We start from the raw sequence: 27,498 nt of genomic DNA on the forward strand, positions 1-27,498 counted from the left end.
CGGAGATCGCCTTTTGATAAGATCGTTTTTCGGTTTCCGGAACGAAGGCCAAGAATTTGTTTTAGTGGCCTATTTGAGGAATCTCAAGTTCTTTATCGGCCACTTTAATCCAACCCGGGGAATAGACAGGACTGTGAAGTTTTTTTTAATAGTTTCGCAGTGTGTTTGTAGAAATGTAGTTACTATTGAATTAGTTTAGTAGGCTAGTGCGGTACTGTGCGCGATTTAAGTTTCAACAAAAAGTTGAACAACCGTTTGACGGCTTTTTGTCTATACTACCCATAATTGCATATCAGTCCCATCTTTACTTACTTGGGCAGAATAGTTTCGTCCCACCTCCCGCTCGGCAAACCACACCCCCTCGTTATTACCACTACCCTGACCCCACGCGTCAGCATTATAGGACCTAACTTCGGCCGGAGTCAGAAGGGAGCTGCGCCGTCGCGCTCCAGGTGAGCAATTTTCCCACCCACCGGAATATCAACACGCAACGCAGTTGGTGAATTAGCCAATCGAGACTTGCCCTCAATTTGGTGAGTCCATTATTCCGTGCAGCGAGAGACGATGGTGAAGAGCACTCGGTAAAGCAGAAGCGTGAGTAGAACCGTACAATGTTGTTTGGTTTTACTCCAAATCGGACTGCCTGGGAATCTCAGTCCACCATTTCTGTTCTGAAGCGTGTAAATTGTGTGCTTGACCTGTGATGAGAACAGGTCGCCAAGTGCATTCGCTCCGGTAGAAAGACGGTTTCTGATTAGTTTTCATTCGGTTGGATTTAGTGTTTTCTTTCGAATCCCAAGCACTTAATGTCTACTAGCGCGTTCCAATCCTTTACGTTAGACTGAACTCGCCCTCGAGGTTTTGAGTTTGCCGGGCATCCGAAACGACAAGTGATCCTCTTTGGAGGTGGCGCTTAAGCCATTTGCTTAAAATCCAAGTGACTCACAAATGAGTAAAAGTTAATCACTTAGTTAGTCTCGTTTTCAGTGAACAATGCAACGAACACCTCTGTTTGTCAAACGATGACTGCAGTCAAACTTTCTACGTTTCCCTTACGTAAGCATTTAGATTAGCATTCTATGCCCCTCCTTTTTTACTTTATTTTGATGATGTAGGTGAATGAATAGAAAATATCAGACAAAAAATGATATTGAGGATTGAGTGGTACCAGCTCGTCTCTCTGTTCTCTAGATAATCATAGCGAGTGAGAACTTGATTGGTTGATTATGGTTGAACACTTTGATCAATTTTCAATAATTAACCATTAATAACCAACTAGCATCGTTACACCAAACAAATCTTACATTCAACCTGAATAAAATGTTGTAATTCAAATTGAATTTCATTAACAAATGGCCATGTTATAAGCGCTCAAAACTTGACACTGCTTCATACACCCCATTATAGTCCAAAAAGACGCCATCAATGTTGTGGGATAAAACAGTTCCCAAAAACACTCCCCCAAAGAACCGTTGGGTGTGATGACATCCCAAGTAACATTGCAAGTTTTATCATGGTTTTAAAGCATGCTACAAGTCTAAATCATGGTCTGCAGAACCCTCATAAAACTCCAATTGCTACTTGGGATGGTAACTCGCAGCGAGGTGAGCTGTGAAACTGCGCTTTTGAGGAGCATTCTCACAAAACCGGATGTGCGCTCACACGAATACAAATTGGATTCCGGCCGGAGTACGTTCTGGTAGATGTAATTTCTGTCAAAATCGTCAAAAGCTTATTCCTTGCTTGCCGAACGCATCAAAACGATACAAGCTAATCGCACACTATTACACAAGTTTTGCACTTTTGAGGATGGTTCAGTTTTATTTACAATAAACTAGAGCTCTTATGTAAAAATTTATTGCTGGCGTTGAAAAAGGCCGTGAACAATTACTACTGATTGCAATATTCTAATTCTTCTGATATAGACTGATCACAGTTACTTCGATGAGCTGGATGTTCGACAGAATTTTAAGTACGTGTTTGACAAAGATAACCCACGGACCATGGCGGTGGATCTCACGACGGTAAGTAGAGCTTTTCCATTTCTCTGGACTGTTTTTATTTTTCATTGGTATGAGGTGTATGTATTGAGCTACTAGGAATGCTACGATTTCCACGCTGCAGCGAACAAGTCCGAAGTCGAACCGTCCAACGTGCAACGATGAATGATTGTGCAGCTTTGGCTTGTGTCGTTGGGGATCAACTTCCTGATGGCTGTGTTAGGGGTGAGCACCTTGCGTTAGAAGAAAATGCTTGGGAAATTAGGATATTTCCATGTTTCTTCATTGTTAACTATTTAAACATTTAACATTTAATTGTGTGACAAACTACACAAATCTTATAACACTGGTGAATCGATTGACATCCAAATCATCAAAATCCATTGATTATTGGCCAAGTTATTAGCATTTAAAGTCTAACCAATTTTCGTTACATTTCCCTGAATTGGCACCCTTCACAAAAGACGTACATTTTAACACAACCTATTATCGTCAGGAGGGTAAACAAAGTCCTAGAGCACTCAAATTTGGCCAATAGTTGCTCTGAAAAACAATGTATCCACATGCCAAAATTGAGCTCTTAAGGACGTTGTTCACCCCCTGACGATAATAGGTTAAGGTATTGCCGAAGCCAACTTTTCCCCTATCATAAATTCAGTGATGTATGTTTTTTCGTTTCTGAGCTACAATTTTTCAAAATTGTTTGGTTTTAAGTTTTTGAAGTTTTGCATAATGGTGACTCATGGCAGTTTATGAGCAAACCCTAAATTATTTACTAGATAATGAGTAGTACAAACAAGCAAAGTGTCAGCTTTTGGTTAATGGCATTTTTTAAATTTGCACTCATGAATAAAGAGGTTTTGAGTTTTTTGTATAGATGATTTGATTCCTTGCTTAATTTCCCCGGCCTTATAAAAGGTTTACCATCATGCGACAGCACATCCCAAAATTCGGGCAGCCAACACAAGTAACAGCTCACCACCGTTTTGAGGTGTTCTTGATTGTGACACGAGCAGCAATGCCGCAGGATAACCATCCCACTCATAAATAAAGCGACATTATTTGCCACCTTCTTTACTTTATTTGTTCCATTCTGGGGATGTTTGTAAGCCACTGCAGACAGACGCCGGCACCGCTAAATACAAACGAGGTGTCATGTTGTTGTGTGTCTTTTTCTCTGATGGGTTGAAATTTTATCTTTGTTGCTTTTCAGGTGGTGACTTTTGTCGTCACACTGATGACATTCATTAACGTGGGTAAGAGATCGCAGGGAGGAAGGATGAATTCATACATCTGAAAATATGCCAATATTACGCCACATAAGCACAGTATTAGAATCAATTATTCAAAACAATTACGTCTACAAGTCAATGAATTAGTAATCAGTCCTGGTAAGCCCCTCAGCCACGCCAAAGCCAAACCGATGCCGATAGACAAGCCTTCCACAATCCAACTACAATTCATTTATCATATTAGGCTTCGCGGCTTTCCGCCTCCATTAGCTCTGAGGTTGAGTGGAGTAGAACCATCATCTTCATCATCGGGAATCGTCCTCTCGGCGGTGATTATAGCTGTAGATATGTGGAGAGCACTTGAGCCGAGCAAGAGCCATTCAATCATCATGAATAAGAAAAGTAGTGTCTTTGGGACAAGTCACACCAGTCAGTCGCACAAAACATATTCTCACAGTATGAGTGCGAATACGAGTCTGAGTGAATAATTGAGCAAGAGTGATTGAGTTTCCGAGCCGAAGATCAATGCGCTTTCGTCCGGAATATAGTTTCCTGCTTTCCGATTGCTATAAAGCAGACGTCTTTCTAGTGCAAGCGTTAGGAAAAAATCCTGATTTTATCCACCTACGGTGAGATTTGACTCTTCTTATCCGTGTTGGCAAAATCCAGAACCATCTTAACCACCTGTGGGGCCCCTGGTTTATCTCTTGTTGCGGGGCCCCCTATGATTTGATATCAATTTTCAAATTCTATCACGCATGAAATAAAAACAGGTTATAACCGTGTGTTACAAAGTTTACATGATTTTTAATTAATGCGTAAATGTTAATTGTATACTGTCGCATTTTTTATTAGTTCTTGGTTTTGGTTAGTAGAGTTAGCGGTATTAACTAAGAATTTAATTGATATTGGTTTGTTTGAATAGAACAGCTCAAATTTTGTTTAGTTGTTCAGTTGAAGTGTATAACAGTTAAGTGAGATGAATAACGATGGGTGCAATAACAAGTTAATTCAGGTGGAAAAATGGAGGTGGGATTCTTTCGATTGTAAAATAGGATGGAGGAATGGAAAAGTGCAGGGTGAGAGGTCAGATTGCCCGCAAAAGACCCGCCATTTCTCATAACTATCCTGGCGTTCGTGGGTGAAAGGTGTCATTAAAAGATAAGCTACACACTTAGAAATTATCGCAGACTTCGGTAATTTTTACCGAAATCTGAACAGCTGAACTGTTTGGTAAAATTTATGCAATTCAATTCAATTGCTTTTCAGCTACTTTGAAATTAAATCTCCACTAAAATGACAAGATTTGATCTTTTAAACAAGGGTTAACATTTTTTGAAATTATTTTCAAATTCGATAGCCTTTAAAATGAAGGTCAAAGTTTTACCGAACGTTCAGCTGTTCTGATTTTGGTAAAATTTACCGAAAACGGAAACAAAATCTTAGTGTGTATAGTCGTGAGTGGTATTAGCGAATTCGAGTGTGAGAACTTTATATCCTCCAACTCAATTCAGGACCTTTTGTTTTATCATTTCGGTAGACACCACCATCTTGTCCATTGACATGAACAACCGAAGCACACGTGATTCGACTTAGTAGTCCCCAGTGGCTGCTATGGCTAACAGTCAAGGTTCTTTTCTCCTTCTGACCAAGAGAAATAACTTCGGGAATATTCCTTAATCGCCATGGAGGTCTTCCCCTCTCGCCAGGGTCACTCCGGTTTTTCCTGGACTCTGACGATTCCGATCAATAAGGGACGTCGCCTGGGAGGAACTACGGTGATGCGCCATAGCCATGATGTAATGCTTTCGGGCGGTTACGGGGAGGGCAAGGGCCAAGAGCTCAGGGTAAGGTCTAGTGGGTCGGGAGCGCTACTTGTCCCATCCCCACACCCTGAGTTATCTTCTCAGGTGTCTGGGAGCAGATTTCCCCTGTACAATAATAAAAAAAGACTATTTCCACTCACCGAACTTCGTCCACAGTTGCCACCCATTTCGGCTGGATTCGGGGCTCAGCTAGTCCGTCGTACAACAGCGAGCGCTCACCCATCGTAGAAAAATTCCATGATCACCATCAACTTCAACAGATCCAGCTGCCCAAATAAACCACTCATTTTCATCCACACCATATATTTCAATAAACCAATCCACACCAAAAATAGTTTTCCCAACAAAAAACCATGGGTTTTTTTTTAACCACATTTCTACTATTTTAATTTAACTATTATCAGGTGACAGCATTCTTGCACGTTGCTTGCAAAGCCTCTCCGATTGCCCAGTAGTAAGCACACCTAAGACCCAGCTCGAGGGGTCCCTTGCTACTGAAGCTTTACCGGGAATTACAGTAGAGCGACAAGGTACTTGCGGAAATCTTATTTTGTTTAAATTTCTTTTTCTATCCTACATTTATTTTAACACTCATCTTAACTAAATAAACTAAATCCGTTTACGACTCCTTATATTTGAGAATTTGTGTTAACGGCTCAATGCGTTAATATCAATTTGCATATATTTTTCGAACTCAATATATATTATCAGCAGCCAATTATGTGTGGTTTATAACATCTGTCAGTTCATGTTTGGTTATCTTGAGCAGTTGGTGGTCTTCATTTAAGTAAATATCTTGAGGATTATTTCCATCTTTGGGTAAACCAATTTCCCAAATAGTAATTTTAGTTTTATCACAGCCTTGTTGCCCATGGTTCCAACTTATATAATGCTTTAAAACCATGATAAAACTTGAAAATACTACTTAATTTTTGGATCCTGTCGATATGCCAATAATTAATTTGTACAACTCATTTTCTTCCGTTTTCCAGTTCTGGCTTAATAAAAAACAAATGAGATTACTTTCTAGTCTTGTTACATGCATAGTGCATTGGAAAAGACGCACATTTAGTTCAAAAATTCACCAAACGTAAACATTACAGAAAACTGTTCAATGCCGATAGAAATCTTCACCAACGTGAGTGGTTCGTGATTCAAGGGCTGCCTGAAACGGATTACAAACTTACTATTTCGAAACACTCCGTGGGTTTCCTTTCACCTGGTTGCTCCATTAGACTGATGCAAATTTTGACATTTTCGCTCCACAGTGCTCAAACGGTTCCAAATCGCAAGAGATGAACTAGCCAATGGCTAAAAATCTCTTTAATAAAGAAAAAAAAAAAAAAGGTTCCAAATTGGGTCCTGATTAGTCTCCCAAAATTTGAACTCATGCGATAAGAAACTGACTTGGCACAAGTAATTTGAAGTTTATACGGAAATTACTATGGGAAAACCAAATGTTTTGTTCATATTCATCTAACAATTTATTATATTGATATGCTTTAAAAAAAAATGATAACTGAGCTCGTAACAAATTTTCTCAGCTACAACTTTGTTCCAGACTACTTTTAGATCAAATGTAAGGAACACAAGTTATTAATCAAGTCACTGATGTTTTATGATTATGCTCAATCAACTGATCAGCAGGCAACATTGGTGTTTTTGGCGCTTGGAATAGAGCACAAAAATCATGGCTACTATGTCACACTGCAAGATACAGTGTTGCTCACAAAACAGCTGCTTGATCATACCATAAGATTATCAAGCTCTTAAACAAGTAATAACCATTTTATTTGACGTATTCTGCTAAGTTGAAGCTGAGAAAATTTTCCATAAGTATAGCTTTTGAATTTTTGAACTGTGCAATATGGAAAAAGGTAAGAAGACAATGAACAAAACGTTTGGATTTCCCATAGTAATTTCCATACAAACTTCAAATGGTATGTGCCAAGTCAGTTTCTTATCAAATGAGTTCAAATTTTGGGAGACTAATCAGGACCCGATTTGGAACCGTTTGAGCACTGTGGAGCGAAAATGTCAAAATTTGCATCAGCTACAATCCTCCATCCTCCTCCATGTTCGTTAAATTTATGAAATCACATTTAATGCGGTATTTGTGACGCCAGCGTCTTACGGAAAGGTAGTGGGTAAATTGAAAATCTAAATTTTTTACCCTCACGAAAAGGTGTTAGGATTTCAACGCTTATTACTTTGTCATTTATAGATAAAATAAAAATAAAAATAGACCAACTGTTAGGAAATACCGTTATGAATACGCTGAAAAAATACTTTTCTAAGTTTCGATAACATTTGTTTTTTAATTTACAAAGGGAATTTTGTTTTTTTCCTTGATCTGTTTTCCGTCGATCTTGTTTTCCGTGCTGAGCACCAATGCTACCGACGCCAGGAAGGCAGCTCCCACACCTGGACCCTACCTATCGACCCATCAACTCATGAACCGGGGACCAACGGCTTTACTTCCCGTTCGCAGATATACTGCACGTCGCGTCGTCAGTAGTGTCGGTCGCATCGCGTGATGGGAAGACAGCGCTCTCGGAGCCGACTTCGTGACCAAGCGGAGAAGAAGAACAGTGGTGAGGGTAGCTCGGTACCTACCTCAAATAGGTACGCTACTCTGCCCACCGATGTTGGAAATACCAACCCAGTCCCGGTGAAGCGGACGAAAAAGAGGAAGAAGAACCAAGGACAGTCCGATGGTACGAGCGGACGCGACGATGTTACCGCGACGAACGCCAGCGACATCGGTGATTTCGGCGACGCCGTCGAAACCGAGAATTCTGCCGGCCCGAGTGCGGCGAAAGTCAAGCTTCCTCCACTGGTGGTGAAGGTAGTGCCACTCAAGACGCTCATTAGCGATTTCGCATCGCTGGGCATCGCAGCTGAGTACAAGATCAGCAGGATCGGCACCAAGGTGATACTCCGGACGAAAGCGGAATACGAAATCGCACTCAAATTCCTGAAGGATTCGAATGCGGAATACTTCACGCACGACATCCCCGGTGAAAAGCCCTTCAAGGTAGTCATCAGGGGTCTACCAGATGTTGATCCCAAGGCGATCGAAGAAGAACTCAAGGACCGGTACAAGCTGGCCCCAATCGCTGTCTTTCGGATGACGAGGCGAGACGAAAACGTGAAGACGTACCCGGATTGTCTTTTCCTGGTGCACTTCCAGAAGGGAACGGTGACGCTGAATGCGCTGCAGGCTATCCGCTCAATCTACTCCATAATCGTACGATGGGAGGCATACCGTGGAGGCCATCGCGATGTGACCCAGGTCCAACGATGTCTGAACTTTGGACACGGCACTCGCAACTGCAACATCAAGCCACGCTGTAGCAACTGCGCTCAAGAACACGCCACTTCCAACTGCCCTGCGGATGGAGCCGTGGCGTTAAAATGCGCCAACTGTGGTGGTGCTCATCAAGGTTCCGACAGACAGTGCTCCAAACGCGAGGACTTCAAACGCATCCGAAAACAGGCGGCAACTAACAACCAACCAGGACGCAAGAAGTCCCGGCATTTCGGACGGAGGATTTCCCGCCCCTTCGTGCTCCTCAGCAAAGGCAAGTGAATTCGCGGGTGCATTCCGCTCAAGCAACTTCCGGTGATTCTGCTGGCCAAAGCTCTCCATCCCCCCCTGGATTCTGGAGACAACCAACAGCGCAAAACAACAACCCCGATCTGTTCTCAGCGAATGAACTGATGGAAATCTTCGTCAACATGTCCGGTGCTCTTCGTAAGTGCCGCAATAAGCCCGAACAGATCCAAGTGCTCGGTAAGTTCATCATCCAGTATGGCGTCTAAACCGCTAACTATCGTCACCTGGAATGCTTGCTCTGTAAGAGCAAAAGAGATTGAGCTTGCCGACTTCCTCCGCAAGCACAGCATCGACGTGGGCCTTCTAATCGAGACCCATCTAAAGGCCGGCAACAGCTTCTGGTTACCTGACCACAACATTATCCGGCTTGATCGCACCAGCTCCAGGGGGGGTGGTGTTGCGGTCGTCGTCAAGAAAGGAATAAAATACCACACTCTGTCCCATATTAAAACCACTATCATCGAGGCCCTTGGTGTGGAGGTGGAGTCGTCGACTGGATACGTCCAGTTCATCGCCGTCTACTGCTCTCGACAGTGCGCCAACAGCAGTGGACTAGCGGCTAAATTCAAGAAGGACATTTCCACCATCACCCGTAACGGTTCCCGCTTCGTAGTAGGAGGAGATCTAAACGCTCGCCATGAGGCCTGGCTTAACTACAGGCAGAACCAGAACGGTCGTCTCCTGTTCGACCACTCACAGCATGGGCTGTATTCCGTTTGGTTTTCGGATGAACCAACATTCATCTCACCGGCGGGCAACCCATCGACGCTAGACCTTTCCTGACAAATATCGGCTTGTCCAAGCCGGTAGCCTTGAACGAACTCAGCTCCGACCACCAGCCGCTGGTGGCTGATCTCGGCTGCAACGTGGCTCCTGCTTCAAGCCTGCGCAAGGACTACCATCGCGTAAACTGGGCCCAGTTTGGACGCGTGGTAGACAGGCACATCATCGACAACCCGCCGCTTGACACCGTGGAGGACATCGACCGAGCGTTGGAGGGACTCCACCAAGCCATAACCGTGGCTGACGAGGCGTGCGTCCGACGAGTTCCTGTGAGGGGTAAGTTTATTGATATTGATTCCCACACCCAACTCTTAATTCGCCTGAGAAATGTTCGTAGACGCCAGTTTCAGAGGTCTGGAGATCAAGCGATGAAACGTGAAATGGCCGATCTGAACAAGGAGATTGCTTCCAGAATGGTCTCACTCCGGAACGAAAGTTTCGGGCGGCTTGTCCAGAATGTGGACGACCGCTCCAGACCATTCTGGAAAGTTGCCTCGGTCTTAAAGACCCACCCTAAACCCATTCCGCCACTCAAAGATGAAAATGATGACGATCGGCTCATAATCACCCCTCAGGAGAAAGCAAATGCGATTGGTGAGCATATTGCCAAATCGCACTTGCTTGGCTCCAACATCCAAAGTCCGCTCGAAGTTCAGGTTGAGCAATGCGTACTCAACCTTGATTCCTCCCCTTGTGCCATCCCTCCGGAGGATAGAATCACAGTGGAACAGATTTGCTCAGCACTGAAATGCACCAAAAGTATGAAGGCCCCCGGGTTTGACGGAATATTTAACCTAGTGTTGAAAAATCTCAGCATGAAGGTTCACTCTCTGCTGGCTGCTGTCTTCAACAGATGCTTGGAACTGCACTACTTTCCAAGTATCTGGAAGTCAGCGAAAATCATACCTATGCGCAAACCTGGGAAGGACCCAACGCTAGCTTCAAGCTACAGACCAATCAGGCTCCTTTCAGCGCTGAGCAAATTATTCGAGAAACTCATTCTCAATCGTTTGCTCAAGTTTGTCAAGGAAAATAACATTTTCCTTCCGGACCAGTTTGGGTTCAGAAAGGGGCACTCCACCAATCACCAGCTAGTGCGGGTGATGAATAACATCCGAAGTAACAAAGCTGTATCCAAGTCCACAGCCATGGCCTTGTTAGACGTTGAGAAAGCGTTTGATAATGTCTGGCACAATGGACTTGTATACAAGCTCTGTAACTTCAACTTTCCATTACATCTGGTTAAAATCACCCGTAGCTACCTCCAGCAAACGTCGTTTAAGGTATCGTTGAATGGTTGTCTTTCCGACACGTTTTCCATCCCAGCAGGGGTCTCGCAAGGCAGTCTGCTGGGCCCCTTGCTTTACAGCATTTACACTTCCGACATTCCTCCCCTTGGAGACGGTTGCGTGTTTTTCCTGTTCGCAGATGATACCGCAATAGCCGTCAAAGGAAGGATGCCTCGCGAAATAACGAACAAACTTCAACGATGCCTTAACGCCTTTGCTGATTATGCCACCACGTGGAAAATCAAAATCAATGCCTCCAAAACACAAGCGATCATGTTCCTCCATCGGCAATCGCCCAAACTGAAACCGGCTCCATCTTGTACTGTAATCATGGATGGCACAAGGGTTGAGTGGTCCGCCGAAGTAACCTATCTCGGGATGTTGTTCGATGAAAAGCTTCTCTTCCGTTCGCATGTAGAGAAAACAGTAGTCAAGTGTTCTGTCTTGGTTAGGTCTCTGTATCCGCTGATTTGCCGCAGATCTCGCCTCTCAAGGGTAAACAAACTGGCCGTCTACAAACAAATCATAGCACCTGCGATCCTCTACGCAGCTCCGGTGTGGGAATCATGTGCACAGACTCACAGGAACAAAATTCAGGTAGCACAGAATAGAGTGCTGAGGATGGTTCTTGATCGTCCTTTCGAGACTAGAATAACAAATTTACACGAAGAGGCTGGAATTGCCAAAAATAGATTCAAGAATTAACGAAATTAGGACTAAATTTGCAGAAAAATGTAATTTATCAGAACATGCTTTGATAAGCAATTTGTATATAGTAGGTTAGGTGTATATAGTAGTTGTAGGTTAGTTGTAGTTGTAAATAGTAGTTAAAAGTAGTCTCCTTTTTCAATTCAAATCAAACCAATCCCACCAAGGTTGTCATACTTCAAAATAGGCCTGATAGGACTAGGAACTGTAAATAATAATTAAAATCTCAAATGTACTAAAATTGAAAAGACGTATCTGTGTCACTCAAAAAATTCATATATGTAAACCACACAATCACAAGAAATAAAGATCATTTAAATGGCAAAAAAAAAAATGGCCAAAAAAATGGCACTCCGCTCATTTTCCCATCAGACGGCGTGATTGAATTTTTCCCTCTCTCTGTTGTCGTGCAGAAAAACTTCCTCGCTGTGGACGGTGTGGATCACTTTGCAAACCGACTGTGGGTGGAAGGAGACGCAGCACTGCAACGAGCTGTTGTTGCATTAAGCTTAATTCACAGCTACCCGATAGCATCCGATCTGACATGGAAATCTTTCATCATCAAATCAATTCGAAATTTTTAATTTTTGAGATTTTATCGGCTAATAATTGGAAATAATGTGCAGTTTGATCACACAAAAACATATTTTGAAACTCGGGTAAAATTCTAAGTTATAATATATAAAAAATCCAATATAAATGCTGTTATTTTAATTGTTATTGTAACCATGGTATGTGTCAAAACATTGGACATTTTTGCGATTACAATAAAATCACATCGAAATTCATGGCGCACAGCAATGACAATCAAAAAATAAATTTACAGTATGGGGGTTGTTAAGCATCTTAACAATAAAAAAAATGGTTTTTCGTAAACAAATTTGATCCTTTTATTTCCCTTGATTTGTTTTCCGTCGATCTTGTTTTCCGTGCTGAGCACCAATGCTACTGACACCAGGGAGGCAGCACCCACACCTGGACCCTACCTATCGACCCATCAACTCATAGACCGAGGACCAACGGCTTTACTTCCCTTCCAAAGGAAAACGTGATCAGAGATTTTGTGCCTCAGAACATCCCGGCGGCACTGACAGGGATTGAACCCAGGCCTGCTGGGGTGAGAGATAATCACGCTTACCACTACACCACCGGTGCCGCTACAAATTTGATCTCATCACGATAATTTTCATCGTATCGTTAAAAATACGATTTTTTCTTTTTTTTTAAATAAATTTTAATGTATTTGAAATTCACATGATAGGTTTTGGTCGAAGTAAGAAACTGGCCACTTTCCCGGGGGAACCCATATCAAATTTGACCAAAATGGTCTTAAGTAATCGATATGACTAATATTGAACTTGGTGTTGAGATCTCCTGTGGATTGAGACGTCACATAATGGGTTTTGGTCCAAGTCAGACACTGGTTTTCCGAGCGATATATGTACCCTGCTTTGTAAGAAGAGTAAACAGATAGTGCAGTGAGTAAGACGTACATCTTTTGCGACATATGTTGAGGGAAAATAGTTTGCAAAGAAAACGGAACATGACTTGGGACTATATTTTTTTCGGCTGTGTGTATGTGTGTGTGAAAAAGGGTTCAAAAAGAAGCTGGATGCATGATGAGTAGGACAGTTTTAATGTCTTCTTGGGAACATGCAAACGATAGCTGAGACGTGCTAGGAATAAAATGTGTGTGGAAAGTTGCGCTATTGATTTCTGGTAGGAAAGACGAATGTTGATTTGTTGATTTCCCTGTGAGCTGCGTCATGGAAAAAAAAATCATTGATGGGCAAGGAATGTTGACATAAATATAGTAGCTACATCTGAGGTTTTGTTGTAGGCAGTATAATTTCGATAACTGTGTAATTATATACCTCATTACGTTGCTTTTCCGTTTAATTCTACTACTATTGCATTACTTTCACTTTCATTATTTCACTTTCACTTAAACTAATTCACTTTCACTATTTTACTTTCAGTACCACTTTAATTATTTTGGGAAATGGAGGCGAACCAGCCCAAGGCTGAAAGCCTCCCTAATAAAGATAAATTAATTAATTAATTCTTTTGGGAAACACTTTTTATTGTCGAGTTTTCTATTGGAATCGATAATAGTAATTCTTTTGCGTTGCGTTGACGCAAATTTAACAGATAAAAAATTTAGTTATCACTTTGCCGCAACGCGTCTGATCCGGATCTAATGTGCGTGGGCCTTTAAGCTTATTCTTAAAATATTGTCACCGAATGCCAGTCATTTTTACTTTGGAAGGCATCATCATTTCATCAATAGGCTGCCTTTTTTCATTCGGTATTTTTCTTAAATTCGTCTGTAGTCTTTCTAAAAATGGACGATTTTTGAAAAACGGATCATCATTTTGCTCTGTGTTGTTTGCAAAATGTGGATATTTTCGTATTTTTTGATACTTTTTCAGAGACATGATGTTTTTGCCCTTATTGTAACCGACTGTTGTGCTCCAGTATCCGGTATAAGCCGAAAGCTGACAGATTCCCATCAGCCACTCAACAGATATAAAATCTTTAAAGTCGTCCATTTTCTGATTAACGCATGAACCTTTCACTTGGACCGAGTAAACATTGGTTTGTTCCATGAACTATTCAAACATATCTTCGGAAAAAAAAAACATCTTGAAGTACTCGAGAGGCGTTCGTATCTTGGCGGAAACTTCAAAGTTATCTTCTGCAAGATGTCTGGCATGTCAAGTTAGTTGCTTACATAAAATTTGAAAAGTAAAGAAAATGTATGTATCATATGCTAGAGACGAACCTTATTTTTTTGTATGGCTCGTCACAATTTCCAAAGCCCCCCTCCCCCGCCCCCCCCCCCAAGGTTTGACATAATTAATTGACGATCCCTAACAGATACTTATTTCGTTTACTACAGACACTGAACAAGTTTGCAAGCAGTTAACGAAATACGGTGTCTGCTATAGGTTTTTTTTTTAAGTGATAGTGAAAGTGAATTAGTTAAAGTGAAAGTGATACAATAGTAGCAAAATTTTAGAGGAAACACAACGGAATAAGATATACAACTATTCTACTTAAACGATCATCAATTAGTATAGAAAATGTTATTATGTTTTAAATATCAACGTATTTATGTTTTACCTTTATTGTTGTATTTTAATTTTACTTATATGTAATGCTACTGGAGTGCTGTGTGAGCACCCAATCGAAGCCGTTGCATGTTATCGTTGGTGCCGAATCTTGCGTGAGATAAAATTATTTGTTTTTGCATGCGTTTAGTTTCTCGATTGAAGTTGATTGAAGTGGTGACTTTTCACTTAAATTTTACAGATGGAAAATTTTCTAATAACCCCCCAAGTAACATTGTAAGTTTTATCGAGGTTTTAAAGCATGCTACAAGTCTAAATCATGGTCTACAGAACCCTCATAAAACCAAAATTGTTACTTGGGCCTTCTACTCCACCAGACTTACACTGATAGGCAAAATAAAGTGCCCACCCCATCATTTTTTGAATTTCTCTCATTTATTTGGTTCAAATTAAAGTATTCCTGACAGACAACGAATAACCTTATTAAAAATCGGCCGATCAGCAGTAGATGAATTTTCGAACATTTTAACTTATTTTCGAAGCGTCACATTTTAAGTGAATATTCATCAAACGGAAGACAGCCTAAGTAATATAGGTTGTAATGCCAACGGAGCATAAATCAGTCCCTTCATCCATCGTACGCCACACCTCCCTTTCTACGCCAGCCTAATTCAAAAATGTTTTACAAGCTTGCCATTTTTTAACTCTGATTTCCATCCAAGCAAGCCGGACAAACATATCGCAACGCCAACTAGAGCGAATGGAAATCTGGAGCTGGGGCATGCGTTTTCCAAGAGATGGAATTTATGGCAGTTGTTTTTGTTGCCGAGTGGAATAATTTGAAAATATGTGTGTCACTCCGTGGGGAACCCACCGACCGACCAAGCAAACGAACGGCCACAGGGTGAAGGATGAGCGTGCTTAGGGAGATGTTCCGGTGTAACTCACCCGTTGCAGTGTAGCTCTGTTTTTTTTTTCATTCCTCTCGTTTGGTAGTATGTGTTTCCGGGAAAGCTCCCGAGAGACATCCGGAAAGCATGATCCAACTGACTGTGTGGTGGGGAACATCCAGAGTTGATGCGCATGCAATAACAGAATGGTTCAATCCAAAGGTGGAGTCGGTTGTTTGTGCGGACGAAGAAGAAGAAGCACAAGAAGAAAATGATGATGACGGAAAGAGCTTTGCACAGCGACAGCGAAAAGGAGGGGCTCTCGTGTGACAGCGACAGCAATGAGATTATAAACTAGAGCAAATGGAAACAAATGGGAAATTTAACTTTGTAATTTTTCAACCCTGGGATGTGTCACATGTTCCAGCTGCAACTGTTTGTTCGGTGCTCCAGCGTTTTCGGATGGTTTATTTGGGGTTGGAGTAGTGTTTTTCCCAATGGCGAATTCGGAATTGCCCACATAGGTAGGTGCAGTATCCAGGACTTTGCTAGGAAATCCTTGTTTGTGAGTTTACATATAGGAATAGATCAATGATTTTTTTTTTCGTTGGAAATTGATGCTCCTGTAAATACGGAGTCGTTATCATGGTTTGTATTTCTGTTTTGTAAACAACATGTCTTTATTGCATAAAGATGCATGTACCGATTGCATAAATATAAAACATCAATCCAATATGCAGTATTTAATGAGGTTATTATATATCTCAATTGAATGCTTTCTACTCCAAAAGCTTGATACAATTGTACCGTGCTGTGCAGAATTTGAATTGTACAACATAGTTTTACCTGGCATCGCAATTCAATTCGCAGATTGAACGTGAACCCATTAAAAATTAATGACGTCGGGCTCAGGCAGTATGGATGAGAAAGTGAAAAAAGGCGATTCTTGTAATCCTGGAAGCTGTTTGGCATTGCTGCTACTGGGGATTAATTTTATCCTCTCGTTATGCTTATTATTTATATTTTAATTTTCGTTTGTTTCGGTGATATGATGCTGGTTTTTCACTTATTGAACTTTTATACCCATTTTGGGTGGTTAAACACGGCGAAATTGATTCATAATTAAGTGGGACTTTTTTGGTGCTTTTATTCCAATTTTTTTTTTCTCTTGTAATCTGGTCATACATTGTTTGTTTTTATGCGCTTTATGTTGATAAAATAAAAAAATATGTGCCTTAAAAAACGCAGGGAAAAATCGTATTTGTTTTTGATTCGAAAGTTTTGCAGACTGAAAATGCGAAAAGCACTGCTTATGACTGAGAAGAATATGATTTTTTTTGATAAACTATAGGGCATATAAACTATAACACTGGACTTTAGATGGATATCTACACACCAAAAGTTGATCAAAGATTTCAGCAAAATGGTTTACTGAAAAGCAATCAGCAATCTACGATTTTACTGAAAATCAGCAATTTGGTTCGTTTTTACTGAAAACCAGCAACTTTACTAGATTGCTGAAAATTCAGCATATATCATCGTCTGTCACTCTGTCAAAATAAGAAAAAAATTTTTTTTTGGTTTTTTAATTATTCTGCAACAAACTAAGTGCGTCATGGATCCCGAAGTTCAGGAAGCTCTGCTGAATCTGAAAGCTGACCGTTGTGATGTGGAGGAATTGTTTGGTAAGTAAAATGGCTAAATATAATCTTGTGTTTTCTTCAGCCTCGAGAGCAATGGCAGACATTTTGAAGTGTTTCTACTGCCATCAGTTGGTTGAGGGATATACTGATGGACTTCGACGACACCTAAAAGTGCACGAGAATAAACAAGATTTTAATAAGGAGCTTGTGCACTTCACATGCACTAAAAAAGGTTGCAGGATGAGCTACCGGAAGTTCAGTAGTCTGAAGCAGCATATAATCAAAAAGCATCCGATAACGGCACCAGATTTCCACCACCAGCAGCAGCATAAGCAATACCACCAACAGTTCGATCATCACAGCCAGACAATTCCAGTTGCACTGAGGAGAACATCGCACCCATTATGGGCGCTGAAAGCGCAAACCTGGTTGATGAGGAACTAGGTGACACTTCGATCGAATCTCTTCGAAAGTTTGCATCGGTTGCTGTGTGCAAGCTTCGAGCAGATGTCTCATTCACACAGGCCAAGATTTTGAAAGCTGTGGACTTCTGCGAAAGCATTGTTGAGCAAATTAACATGCTTGTGTCGCAGCGGATAGATTCATTTATAAGATCTTTAAAAACGCAATTCCCCTCTGAGGACATCGTAAAACTCAAAAATGACGTTTCTGTTGTTAATCTTTTTGAAGAAGTTAAAAGCTGTAAGCGACGAGAGCAGTTTTTAAAGAAAGCAGTTGGCTCAATTCCAGAGCCAAGATCAATCATGTTGCGTTCTCAGGAAGCAAAACATTTCAAAAACGCACAGGAGCAGAATATCAAGGTAGACATTTTGAAATTTACGTGTATTTTGTATTAAATTATGTAAATAATGTTTTCGTCAGGTCAGTGAAACTTTCCAGTACGTGCCCATCATTGAGTCACTGAAGATGTTCTTGCAGGACGAACAAAACCGGCTTATGTTATCGTCTAATGGATGTATAGCAGAAGTGGCAGATAAATTAAATCCTAAAGTATACTATTCGTATACAAGTGGGCAGTGCTTCGAGAACAGCCTCTATTTCCAGGAGAATCCTGACGCACTGAGAATAATTTTGTACGATGACGATGCTGAACCGTGCAACACACTGAGTTCCAGAGCTGGAAACAACAAGATTGCTGCAATGTACTTTAAGATTCAGAACATACCAACCCAATTCAATTCATCGAAAAAAGCCGTGTTCCCCTTGATCTACGCGAAATCGACCGGTGCCAAGCGACATGGCTACAGTAGGATCTTGGCTCCACTCGTAGATGATCTGAAGCGATTGGAAAAAGGTGTTCCAGTGTTCTTTGGATCTGAGAAGTACATCATTAAAGCAGTTGTAATTGCATTGGCTGGGGACACACTAGCAGTCCACGATCTATTTGGGTTATTAGGACCATCTGCCAGTCTATTCTGCCGAGAATGCACGATCACTCGAAATCACTTTAAAAATAATCCGTTTGAGCACAGTTTTCCTCTCAAGGACAAACATTGGTACAATCTGAATCTGGACAAACTGAGGAAGAAGGAAATAACTGCAACGGATTGTGGATTAAAAGTAACGGGATGTATTTTAAACGAACTAACGACATTTCACGTAACGGAAAACCATGCTTTTGATGTGATGCACGACTTGGCTGAGGGGGTGATTCCAGTCACAGTTCAGCTTGTCTTGTCATGTTACTACCGCAACAAGAAACTTGGGTTCAATATCGACTACATCAATCATCGTATCAAAACATTCTGTTATGGATATCGAGATCGAAAAAATAAGCCATCTTCAAACATAACTGCACAAATACTACTTCAACCGAACACCCATAGAATGAGGCAAACGGCATCACAACATTTGTTATTGCTGAGGGTGTTTCCTTTCCTATTTGGACATAAAACGCCTGAAAACTGCCAATATATGGGTTTGATTAGCACCCTGATCAATTTTACGCGAATAGCATTTTCACCAATCATCCCGGATTTTCTGTTGGCAGAATTAGAGATGGATAAACAAGTGTTCCATAACACATTCTTTCAGTTATTCAGCCGGCGCCCAAACAAATTCCATCACCTACATCATTATCCTGAATGCATAAGAAAAATTGGACCACTCGTGCAATTCGACTGTCGAGTATTCGAAGGAAAGAACAAAAACATAAAAAGTCAAATGAATACCGCCTGCAACTTTAAAAATGTTTGCTTGAGCTTAGCTAAGCGGCAAGTGTTTGCACAAGCCGTTGATATTGCGGAATGTCCGTTCCAGAACCGTTTGGAGTATAAATCTGGAAAGATGAGTCTCATGAATGATCTCAAGTGTGCAAATTTGCTTCTACAAAAATACATGGATCGATATTTTACATGTAAAGGGCTCAACTACAATGGTATTCACTTCCGTCCTAATTGCATCATATCAATAAAAGATGAGTTCTCGGAATTCCCTACACACTTAATTCAGATCACCGAAGTCGGTAGGAATTTACCGGGTTTTTGAACAGCAGAACAACTCGGTAAAATTTTCAAATGACCGTTACACGTGAGAAATCAAGAAAAATTATAAATTTTATTTTTCATCAATAAATGGGGTAAACTGAATAACTTTTGTACAAGTTCGGGATAATTTTTTTAATAATTGGAATTTTCACTGATTTTTAAACTTTTACCGAACAGTTCTGTAGTTCAAAATTTACCGAACGACGGAGGCCTGGATTAGTGTGTACATTTGGGGTTATCCAGGAAATACTAGTAATCGACAATGCTCCCCAATTCTATATTCGAATCTGGGAAGTAGTTGGATTTGACAATATGCTGCAGGCATATGAAGTTCAACTTACAGAAGAATCTCTCTTGGCCGACCTGGAATCAGTGAATTGTTATACAACATTTTCATTTTGGAAGAAGTACAATCAAGAAACGCGATACATTTCCCGAAGGATATATAATAACGACTATTGAATAATAAGCCATGTATCCTTTAGCATGATACAAATACGTACCTACAAACAAACGGTCAATTGACATCAATTTTGTATATTTAGTTCATGAAGGAATCGTGGATATTGAAACTTTCATCGCGTTGGACAATGAAGATTTCTGTCGGCTGCAGCTCAACACCGGCCAACGAAAAAAAATTCAAAAATATCAACATCAATTGCTCGAGAAATACAATGCTGTTCCTGTGAAAGAAAACCCAGAAGAACAAGAAGAAGATGACTTAATTGAAGAGGATGATTCAACGGAGTATGAAGCTGGTCATTCTATTTCGCTGGAGAAGGTAACAACACATTATTCATACACTAAGCTTGTTTATGAATAAATATGCTTTTAAATATTTTTCTTAGGAGTTCGACATTGATTTGGTTTTCAGACAGTCTTCTGAGGGTTTACGTATAATGGAGTTGCTCAGACAAGAAAATTCAGTTAACAGCAAGCTTATCAAGTCCATCACAACCGTTCTAAGTGATTACTTAGTGAGGAGATTCGGATAGTAAGTAAAATGTTTGTATTCATCCTCTAATTATACTAAACATGCACTTATTCAATGATATGCAAGTATGCAAAATTTAAAGGAAATTTAATTTCTAAATTATACAGATGACATTCATCAAAATGATTTCTGTGTATTATGGATATTACAGTTGATCAGCAGTCAAAGTCGCAGTCAACTGCTGTTTTTATGGTCCAAAATTTAATATTTTTCTGAAATTTTGATTAATCATATGCTGCACTTTCTGTACAAGCTAAAACAGTGTGAACTATTTGTTTTTTTTTTCATCCACGCTTGTAACATGGCCTATTTTTATCCTGCATCAAAACAACTTATCCGCCATATTTTTTCAGAAACAAAGATTCTACATATTTAAAAACATATCGTTCAATTCCTTTTTTACTTTCAGTTCTCAATGTAACAAGCTAATTCATTTCGATACTTGCTGGTATCCACCAAATATTTAATCTTTGCTAACCAAATCATCATTTGTGGCTGTACTCTTCGGCCAGAAGAACTATGCTATTAGCGCGAAGTACAGTTAGACCACTGAGATTGGCGCTTGGTTGGTGTTAGCAAGCAAGTATATTGTTGATTAGTATTGTTGCATTCAGAACATGCTTATTGAAGTTTTCTAGTACAGTGTGGGTCCAACCAACTACACTTTAAAACGGAAAACCCTATTCAGTAAGTTTCATATGCATGCCGAATAGGCAAGTTTTGCACGTGATATAACCAGGTTAATTATCAAATTTGTGGAAAGTAAAAAAGTCCAAAATTATGTGATACGACAATAGGATCCTTACTGTTATTTGATTGGAGTTTATATCTTTTAAATTTGATTTGAAAAAACCACCTATGTTTTATTTTTTTAAACGTAGGATTTAGAAAAAAAAAAAAACTAAACAGTTATAATAAACCAAGGTTAAAGGTTGTTTGAATAAATATGCGAATAATTAATCGTTATGAATTAATAACACAAACCATGACTAAGAGGAAGTACTTCAGCATCATACCGAGCAACATTTTCGTCTTGGTAAAACCGGCTGATTTTGAGTATTTGTGCTAAATCGATTTGTAGTTCTTCTGCTTCCAAATGCATAAATATATTAGCCAATCTGCCATTATATACATAGGACAGCGGCTGGTCCAATTTCCACATAATCTTTACTGACGTTTAAAATTGTCTGCTTCCGTTACTTTTGCATGGGTCTTAAACTGTAAAAAAAAATCACTATTAAGCATTGATCTTCGGAGAATAATAAAATTAGATTGTTAGATTTTTTTTCTTCAGAGAATGGCTTCAGTTGAGAGTCCATTACTTCAAAACTAGAAACGCAATCTTCGCTGCTGCTTTGGAAGGCCTTTGAGAGGGTGAAATTTTGTTTGTTCTCAAACTGTCACTCTATCAATACCTCGACGTACATGGTTACTTTGATTAATTTATGTTCATTTTCAACCAAATGGAAAATGGCAATAATGGTTGCCTGTTTTCCAAGCATTTTCTTTTTACTGTCCATAACTTTTTTTTTAGTTTTAGTAGTCATTAGTACTAACTTTTATTATTTTTAGTCATCCTAACGCGTACAACGTGTTGAAGTCCAGCAGTACAGCAATCCCCCACGCCTTATGGTTTTATCCTCATGGAAGAGGGCAGGGAAAACACAGTGGAAAGATTCACTACCACATTGAGTACATGGTAAAAAAATACAAGCAACAAGTTCATCAACCAAGGCGTCTTGGCAACGTGGATACTATTGATGGTGATGATAACAACATGCTACAGGCTAGTGAAATCCAAAACGATTCTGCAATGGTAAATAATATAACACTATTAATTAAATTATTCAAAATAATAGGACTATTCATATTCCAGATTGAAAGGCTGAAGTACATTGTCCCAACTGACGCATCTCTGGAAGTAATTAAAAACGATTGGGGACAAACGTTTGGCGCCAGGAAGATCATCAGAGATAATGGTGATGATGCAAAACTGGTTGACGAACTGCTTGAAGCTTTCCCTCTAATGATTGAGTTCAGCGGATCTTTAGTATAATAGTTAAAACTAGCCGTTTCATTCTAATTACTTACAAATTTTTCGGTTATAGATCTCAGTGGATTTCGAAGTGATGTTTCCTAATGCTGGCGACTTCAATGAAACCTGGGAAATTTTGCAGCCAAAAATACTGGCAAAACACCACAGCTTACATTCATATATCAAATCCCGTGAGTAAATTTGCTGTGAAAATGGATACATTTTTGATTATGTATTTGTGAATTACAGAATTTATTCGAACACTTGTTATCGTAAAGGACAAAAATCCAACTCGTGGGGCTAAGCGCGCAATTCAAGGACCACAAAAGATCACAAATCACTTGGATCATATCATCGAATGGATCAATGTATGAGTAATCACTAATTTGAAAACTTATCCTAATTTGCAAATAATACTAATGACCTTTTTCAGCCCGAAGACGACGTCGAGCAATTCGCTTCTGGCTATACTAAGACCAAGCTACCGATATTAATCGTCAAGGCACCACAGTATGAGGAAGGAGCAACATACATTCGTTTGAACAAACGTGTGTTTTCGGCAGGTTGTGATATTCGCCGAGCATTTTTGCTTTTGGTTCAAGCATACTTCATTTTCAAATTCAAGTTTGAACCGTCTCTTGCAAATTTTTACAATTTTTTCGTTGGAGCCGTTTTGACCGTGGATAATATGACGACAACTGTTAACAACTTTATCTTTCAGCTCAACTAACAAAATGCTGAAATGATTATACGGTATGAAACTAAATTTAATTTGTTTAAATAAATGAAAATGATTCAAATAAACCGAAATTAATGTTGTTTTGAATGAACCAGTATGATTAAAACTAAAAAGCTGATTTTTCAGTACAATGATAAATATTGCTGAATTATTTCAGCAAAGTGCTGTCAAATTATGCGATTGCCGAATAACTGGATTTTCAGCAAATCTATTAAATATGCTGAAAATTCAGTAAACCTCTGTCAAGCAGAATGACATTTCACATTGCTGAACATTTCAGTAATTTTATATTGCTGAAATGATTACTGAAATTTCAGCTCGGCAAAATTCAGCAAAAAATTGCTGATTTCCAGCGATAAAAATTTGGTGTGTAGGTTAATTGACACTTTCTTAATCCTGATGGCCGCCATATTGGATTCCAACATAGCGTCGGATATCGATTTTTGCCATCTACGCGTTTTTCCTGTTCCTAAAATACTCATTCGACACTTCCGAAAACCAATTGTTACTATTTTGAATTCCAAAATGGCGTCGTGTATCATTTTTCAGCATCAAAATATCCTATTGTAGGATATTTGACACTTTTTCTGAAACCCTATTGCCACCATTTTGGATTCCAATGGCCTCGTTAATTTAATTTTTGTTTATTAAAAAATAAAACATTATTACTATACATAATCCGGATGCCATCCCTATCGGCAACCGATTTTGTGCGGATACTATATTTCGATGCTTGACGACGTGATGCGTGACACATCGAATGAACCAGAATTGAAGTGAAAGTGGAAAAAACGAAGTAAGCAATTTTTGAGTAATTCATTGCGTCAATTGAAACAAGCCTTTGCTTCAAATGAAATGAACTGAAGCACTTGACGAACGAAACAAGCGATAGTCATTTTTTTTTTTTCCTTTGGTTTGTTTTTTCCGTTGATCTTGTTTTCCGTGTGGAGCACCAATGCTACCGACGTGCCAGAAAGGCAGCTCCCACACCTGGAGCCTACCTATCCACCCATCAACTCATGAACCGGGGACCAACGGCTATACTTCCCCCATCCGAAGGAAGGCGTGATCAGAGATGTTATGCCTCAGAACATCCCGGCGGCGCCGACTGGGATTGAGCCCAGGCCTGCTGGGGTGAGAGGTAATCACGCTTACCATTACACCACCGGCGCCGTTAAGCGATAGTCATGTCATGTTTGAAAGGAGGAATGTTCATCGTGACTCGATAACAAGAAACACAATTACTTGCACGAAAATGATTTTGCTCGAAATGAAGCGATTCTGCGAAGAGTTCATTTTCATTTCTTTGTTTCTGAGGCATAACAGCTCTGAGCTGAAGGGAAGTAAAGCCGTTGGTCCCCGGTTCATGAGTTGATGGGTCGATAGGTAGGGTCCAGGTGTGGAAGCTGCCTCCCTGGCGTCGGTAACATTGGTCCTCAGCACGGAAAACAAGATCGACAGAAAATAAATCAAGGATAAAAAAAAGGGAATTCCTTTGAAAAATATGGGGCATATTTGAAAGGAATACACATGAGAATAAAAAAACAAATTTAAGGCAGTGGATTACAGAATAAGTGCTCCAACAAGCTTCAAATAGTTCTTCGTGATGGGGAGAACACCTGTTGAGATCTCTCAAAAAAATCATTTTTGACGTAGGACTACGTCTGTTATTTCTATATGGGAGTACACTTTGTGAAAACCAAAAATGGAACATGTAACAAAATAATGAAAGATTTTGAACATTAATAACTTAGCTGTCCCTGAACCAATTTCAATTATTTTATCAGCAGTCGATCAGAAATATTTCTACGCATCAATAGCAATGCGTCAGACTGTAACAAGAAACTTTTGAAAAATTGGTTATGTCAAGCATTGTCCAATGTACAAATAAAAAGAGATAATTTTATCACTGTTTTCATGAAATAAACGTTCTTCCCAAACCCAGTCGTCATAATCGAGTACCACTTGGTTGCACATCATTCTGCTGTCTAGCCTCAACTCATTTTCGCTTCGGACTTGGTATTGGTCGGTCTTGGTAAAGAAGGCGCCAAGCGTCATCGCAAGGTTCTTCGTGATAACCGCCATCCGTCGTCTGGTTCGCCGTGGCGGTGTCAAACGTATCTCCGGTCTAATCTACGAGGTGCGCTGAAGGTGTTCCTGGAAAACGAGATCCGTGCTACTGTCACCTACACTGAACATGCCAAGCGTAACCGGCCGTGGATGTCATCTCCGCTTTGAAGCGACAGAGACGCACTCTGTACGGTTTCGGAGGTTAAATCATCACCAACTTTGGCAACAAAACGGCCCTATTCAGGGTCAACAAGCTTATTACAGTAAAGAGTTGGACTAGAATTTATCTGTGCCTGTTTGTCTACATCCAGAACCACATGCCCCCAACGACCACACCATAGGCTCTCCAGAGTTGTAATCTTGTAACCAAACTTGGAAGCAGGGGTGCAAGTGATTTTGATAAATTCTCTTCATCAACTTTCTCTTTGTAAAAAATTACTACAAATTTGGTACGGCTACAATTCAAAAATGGAAAGAGTTAAGATAATAGATGATCGATCAATTAAAATAACTAAATGCTCTTCACATTTGTTCCGTCTACTAGCGGTCCTACGTCAAGCTTCCGTTCATGCCCCTAGGCACATACCCTTCTACTTTTGTTATTGTTGTTAGAACATTAGATTAAATGCAATTTGTTATTAAGTAACATTATAGCTTTATTTTCTAAAATTTCCAGCCCTTCCTTTTTTCCGCTATATTTTTGAAAGCTCATACTAGACGCATTCCCGTCACTCCGTTCCTAAAAAACACGGACAGGACAGTAAATCTGAGTAGCTATGAAGTAAAGGAAAAATTTACAATCTATGGAGCATTTCATCGTTTTAATATTGCGTTTCTATAACTGCCATTGAGAAATGAGGAAGTATTCGAATTTGATACAGTTGTCAGTCTTGTATTTATCGTGAGGAACCTATTCAAATTCCAACATCCCACTATTAATATTAATCGAAAACTTAAAGCTCAAGCTGTCGATCTGCCAATGGTTGCCTAATGCCTAATCACTTTGGATATTACATCTTGTTTCAAGCTACACCGTTTTACTGAACATGAGCTGGATTTCCACCGATCATCCAGGAATGAGTTTTCAATCGTTTGATCCTTAACTAGCAAAGCACAAGTGCAGCAATCGACAAAGTGGTCACCCTCAAACATCACCAGCATCCGGTATGAATGCGGAGAAGTGAACTGACGAAGGGTGAAGTGAGCACTATTTAAACTGCGGATTTGCGATTAAACGGTCCAACCTCACACTCTTCCATTGTTGGGGAATTAGCGCTGCAGCGAGTTATTTTCGAGTTCATGTAAAAGTTTCACAATCCACATCTCCCGCAGTCTCCGACGGAATGTGGGCAGAAAGTGGAAAGTCTCTCTCATCTCCCTTCTATGACTGATGCGGTCGGTGGAAGCTGAGAACGAGTAACGAGCGGTTTGATTCAGTGAGCTGTGTGGTGCATTAGGATAATTTGACCCGAAAAACCCCCATCTACAGTCCACTGGAGTGAGGAATTACGTCGCCTCCGCAGACAATACCACATTCGAGGAAACTTTTGCTCGATTTGTGTCGAACTTTGAGTTTAATCAGCTTTGTAAATTTGAGGTGGGTCCCAGGAGGTAATTCAGTGCCTAGCGAAGATTGATTTGGGAGTTCCAATTCATCGAAATTCAATAACGCGCACAAATCTTATTTGAATGAATTGATTTCGTTTCACTGGGATTGAATACGCTCTTTCATCATTGGGTCCGATTGAGCCACAATCTGCGTCAAGTATCTTAAAATAAACCACCCGATAAGGCAGGCAGAAGTAGAAACAGAATTTTTAATTAAACCGTTCACGTCATCATCACGGGCGCTGTGTCCTTTACCTACTCAAGTGCAGATTTTGTTCACCCGCTGAAGAAGAAGCGAAGGCGATGCCTAGCAGCCTCATTTGTAATCCAATCTTGTACTTCTCCTGAGAGGCTTTGAAAGCATTCGACGTTGGCAACTGAATACAAAGTGATAAACGTGCTGCATTTGAGAGGTGGGTGGAAAATGCTGTTTCTTAAGATAAATCCCACGTCTGACTCAATGAGCACTCAGTATTTTTAA

At 40.2% G+C, this 27,498-nt stretch overlaps 1 protein-coding gene across 1 annotated transcript in view; it reads left to right on the top strand.

Moving 5' to 3' along the window:
• The window catches only part of LOC135717187 (uncharacterized), an 81,186-nt gene extending 58,466 nt beyond the window's left edge, over positions 1-22,720 (top strand). Inside the window, exons 3-6 of the mRNA XM_065239147.1 lie at positions 4,942-5,079; positions 20,420-20,565; positions 22,138-22,375; positions 22,442-22,720. Of these exons, the coding sequence (XP_065095219.1) occupies positions 4,942-5,079; positions 20,420-20,565; positions 22,138-22,375; positions 22,442-22,621 (702 nt within the window). The 3' untranslated portion in view covers positions 22,622-22,720. The remainder of the gene's footprint in view (positions 1-4,941; positions 5,080-20,419; positions 20,566-22,137; positions 22,376-22,441) is intronic.
• The last annotated feature ends 4,778 nt before the right edge of the window (positions 22,721-27,498 follow it).

Source organism: Ochlerotatus camptorhynchus, unplaced genomic scaffold, assembly GCF_037179485.1.
Source record: "Ochlerotatus camptorhynchus isolate MF236.1 unplaced genomic scaffold, CSIRO-AGI_Acam_v1.1 ptg000052l, whole genome shotgun sequence".
NCBI lineage: Eukaryota > Metazoa > Arthropoda > Insecta > Diptera > Culicidae > Ochlerotatus > Ochlerotatus camptorhynchus.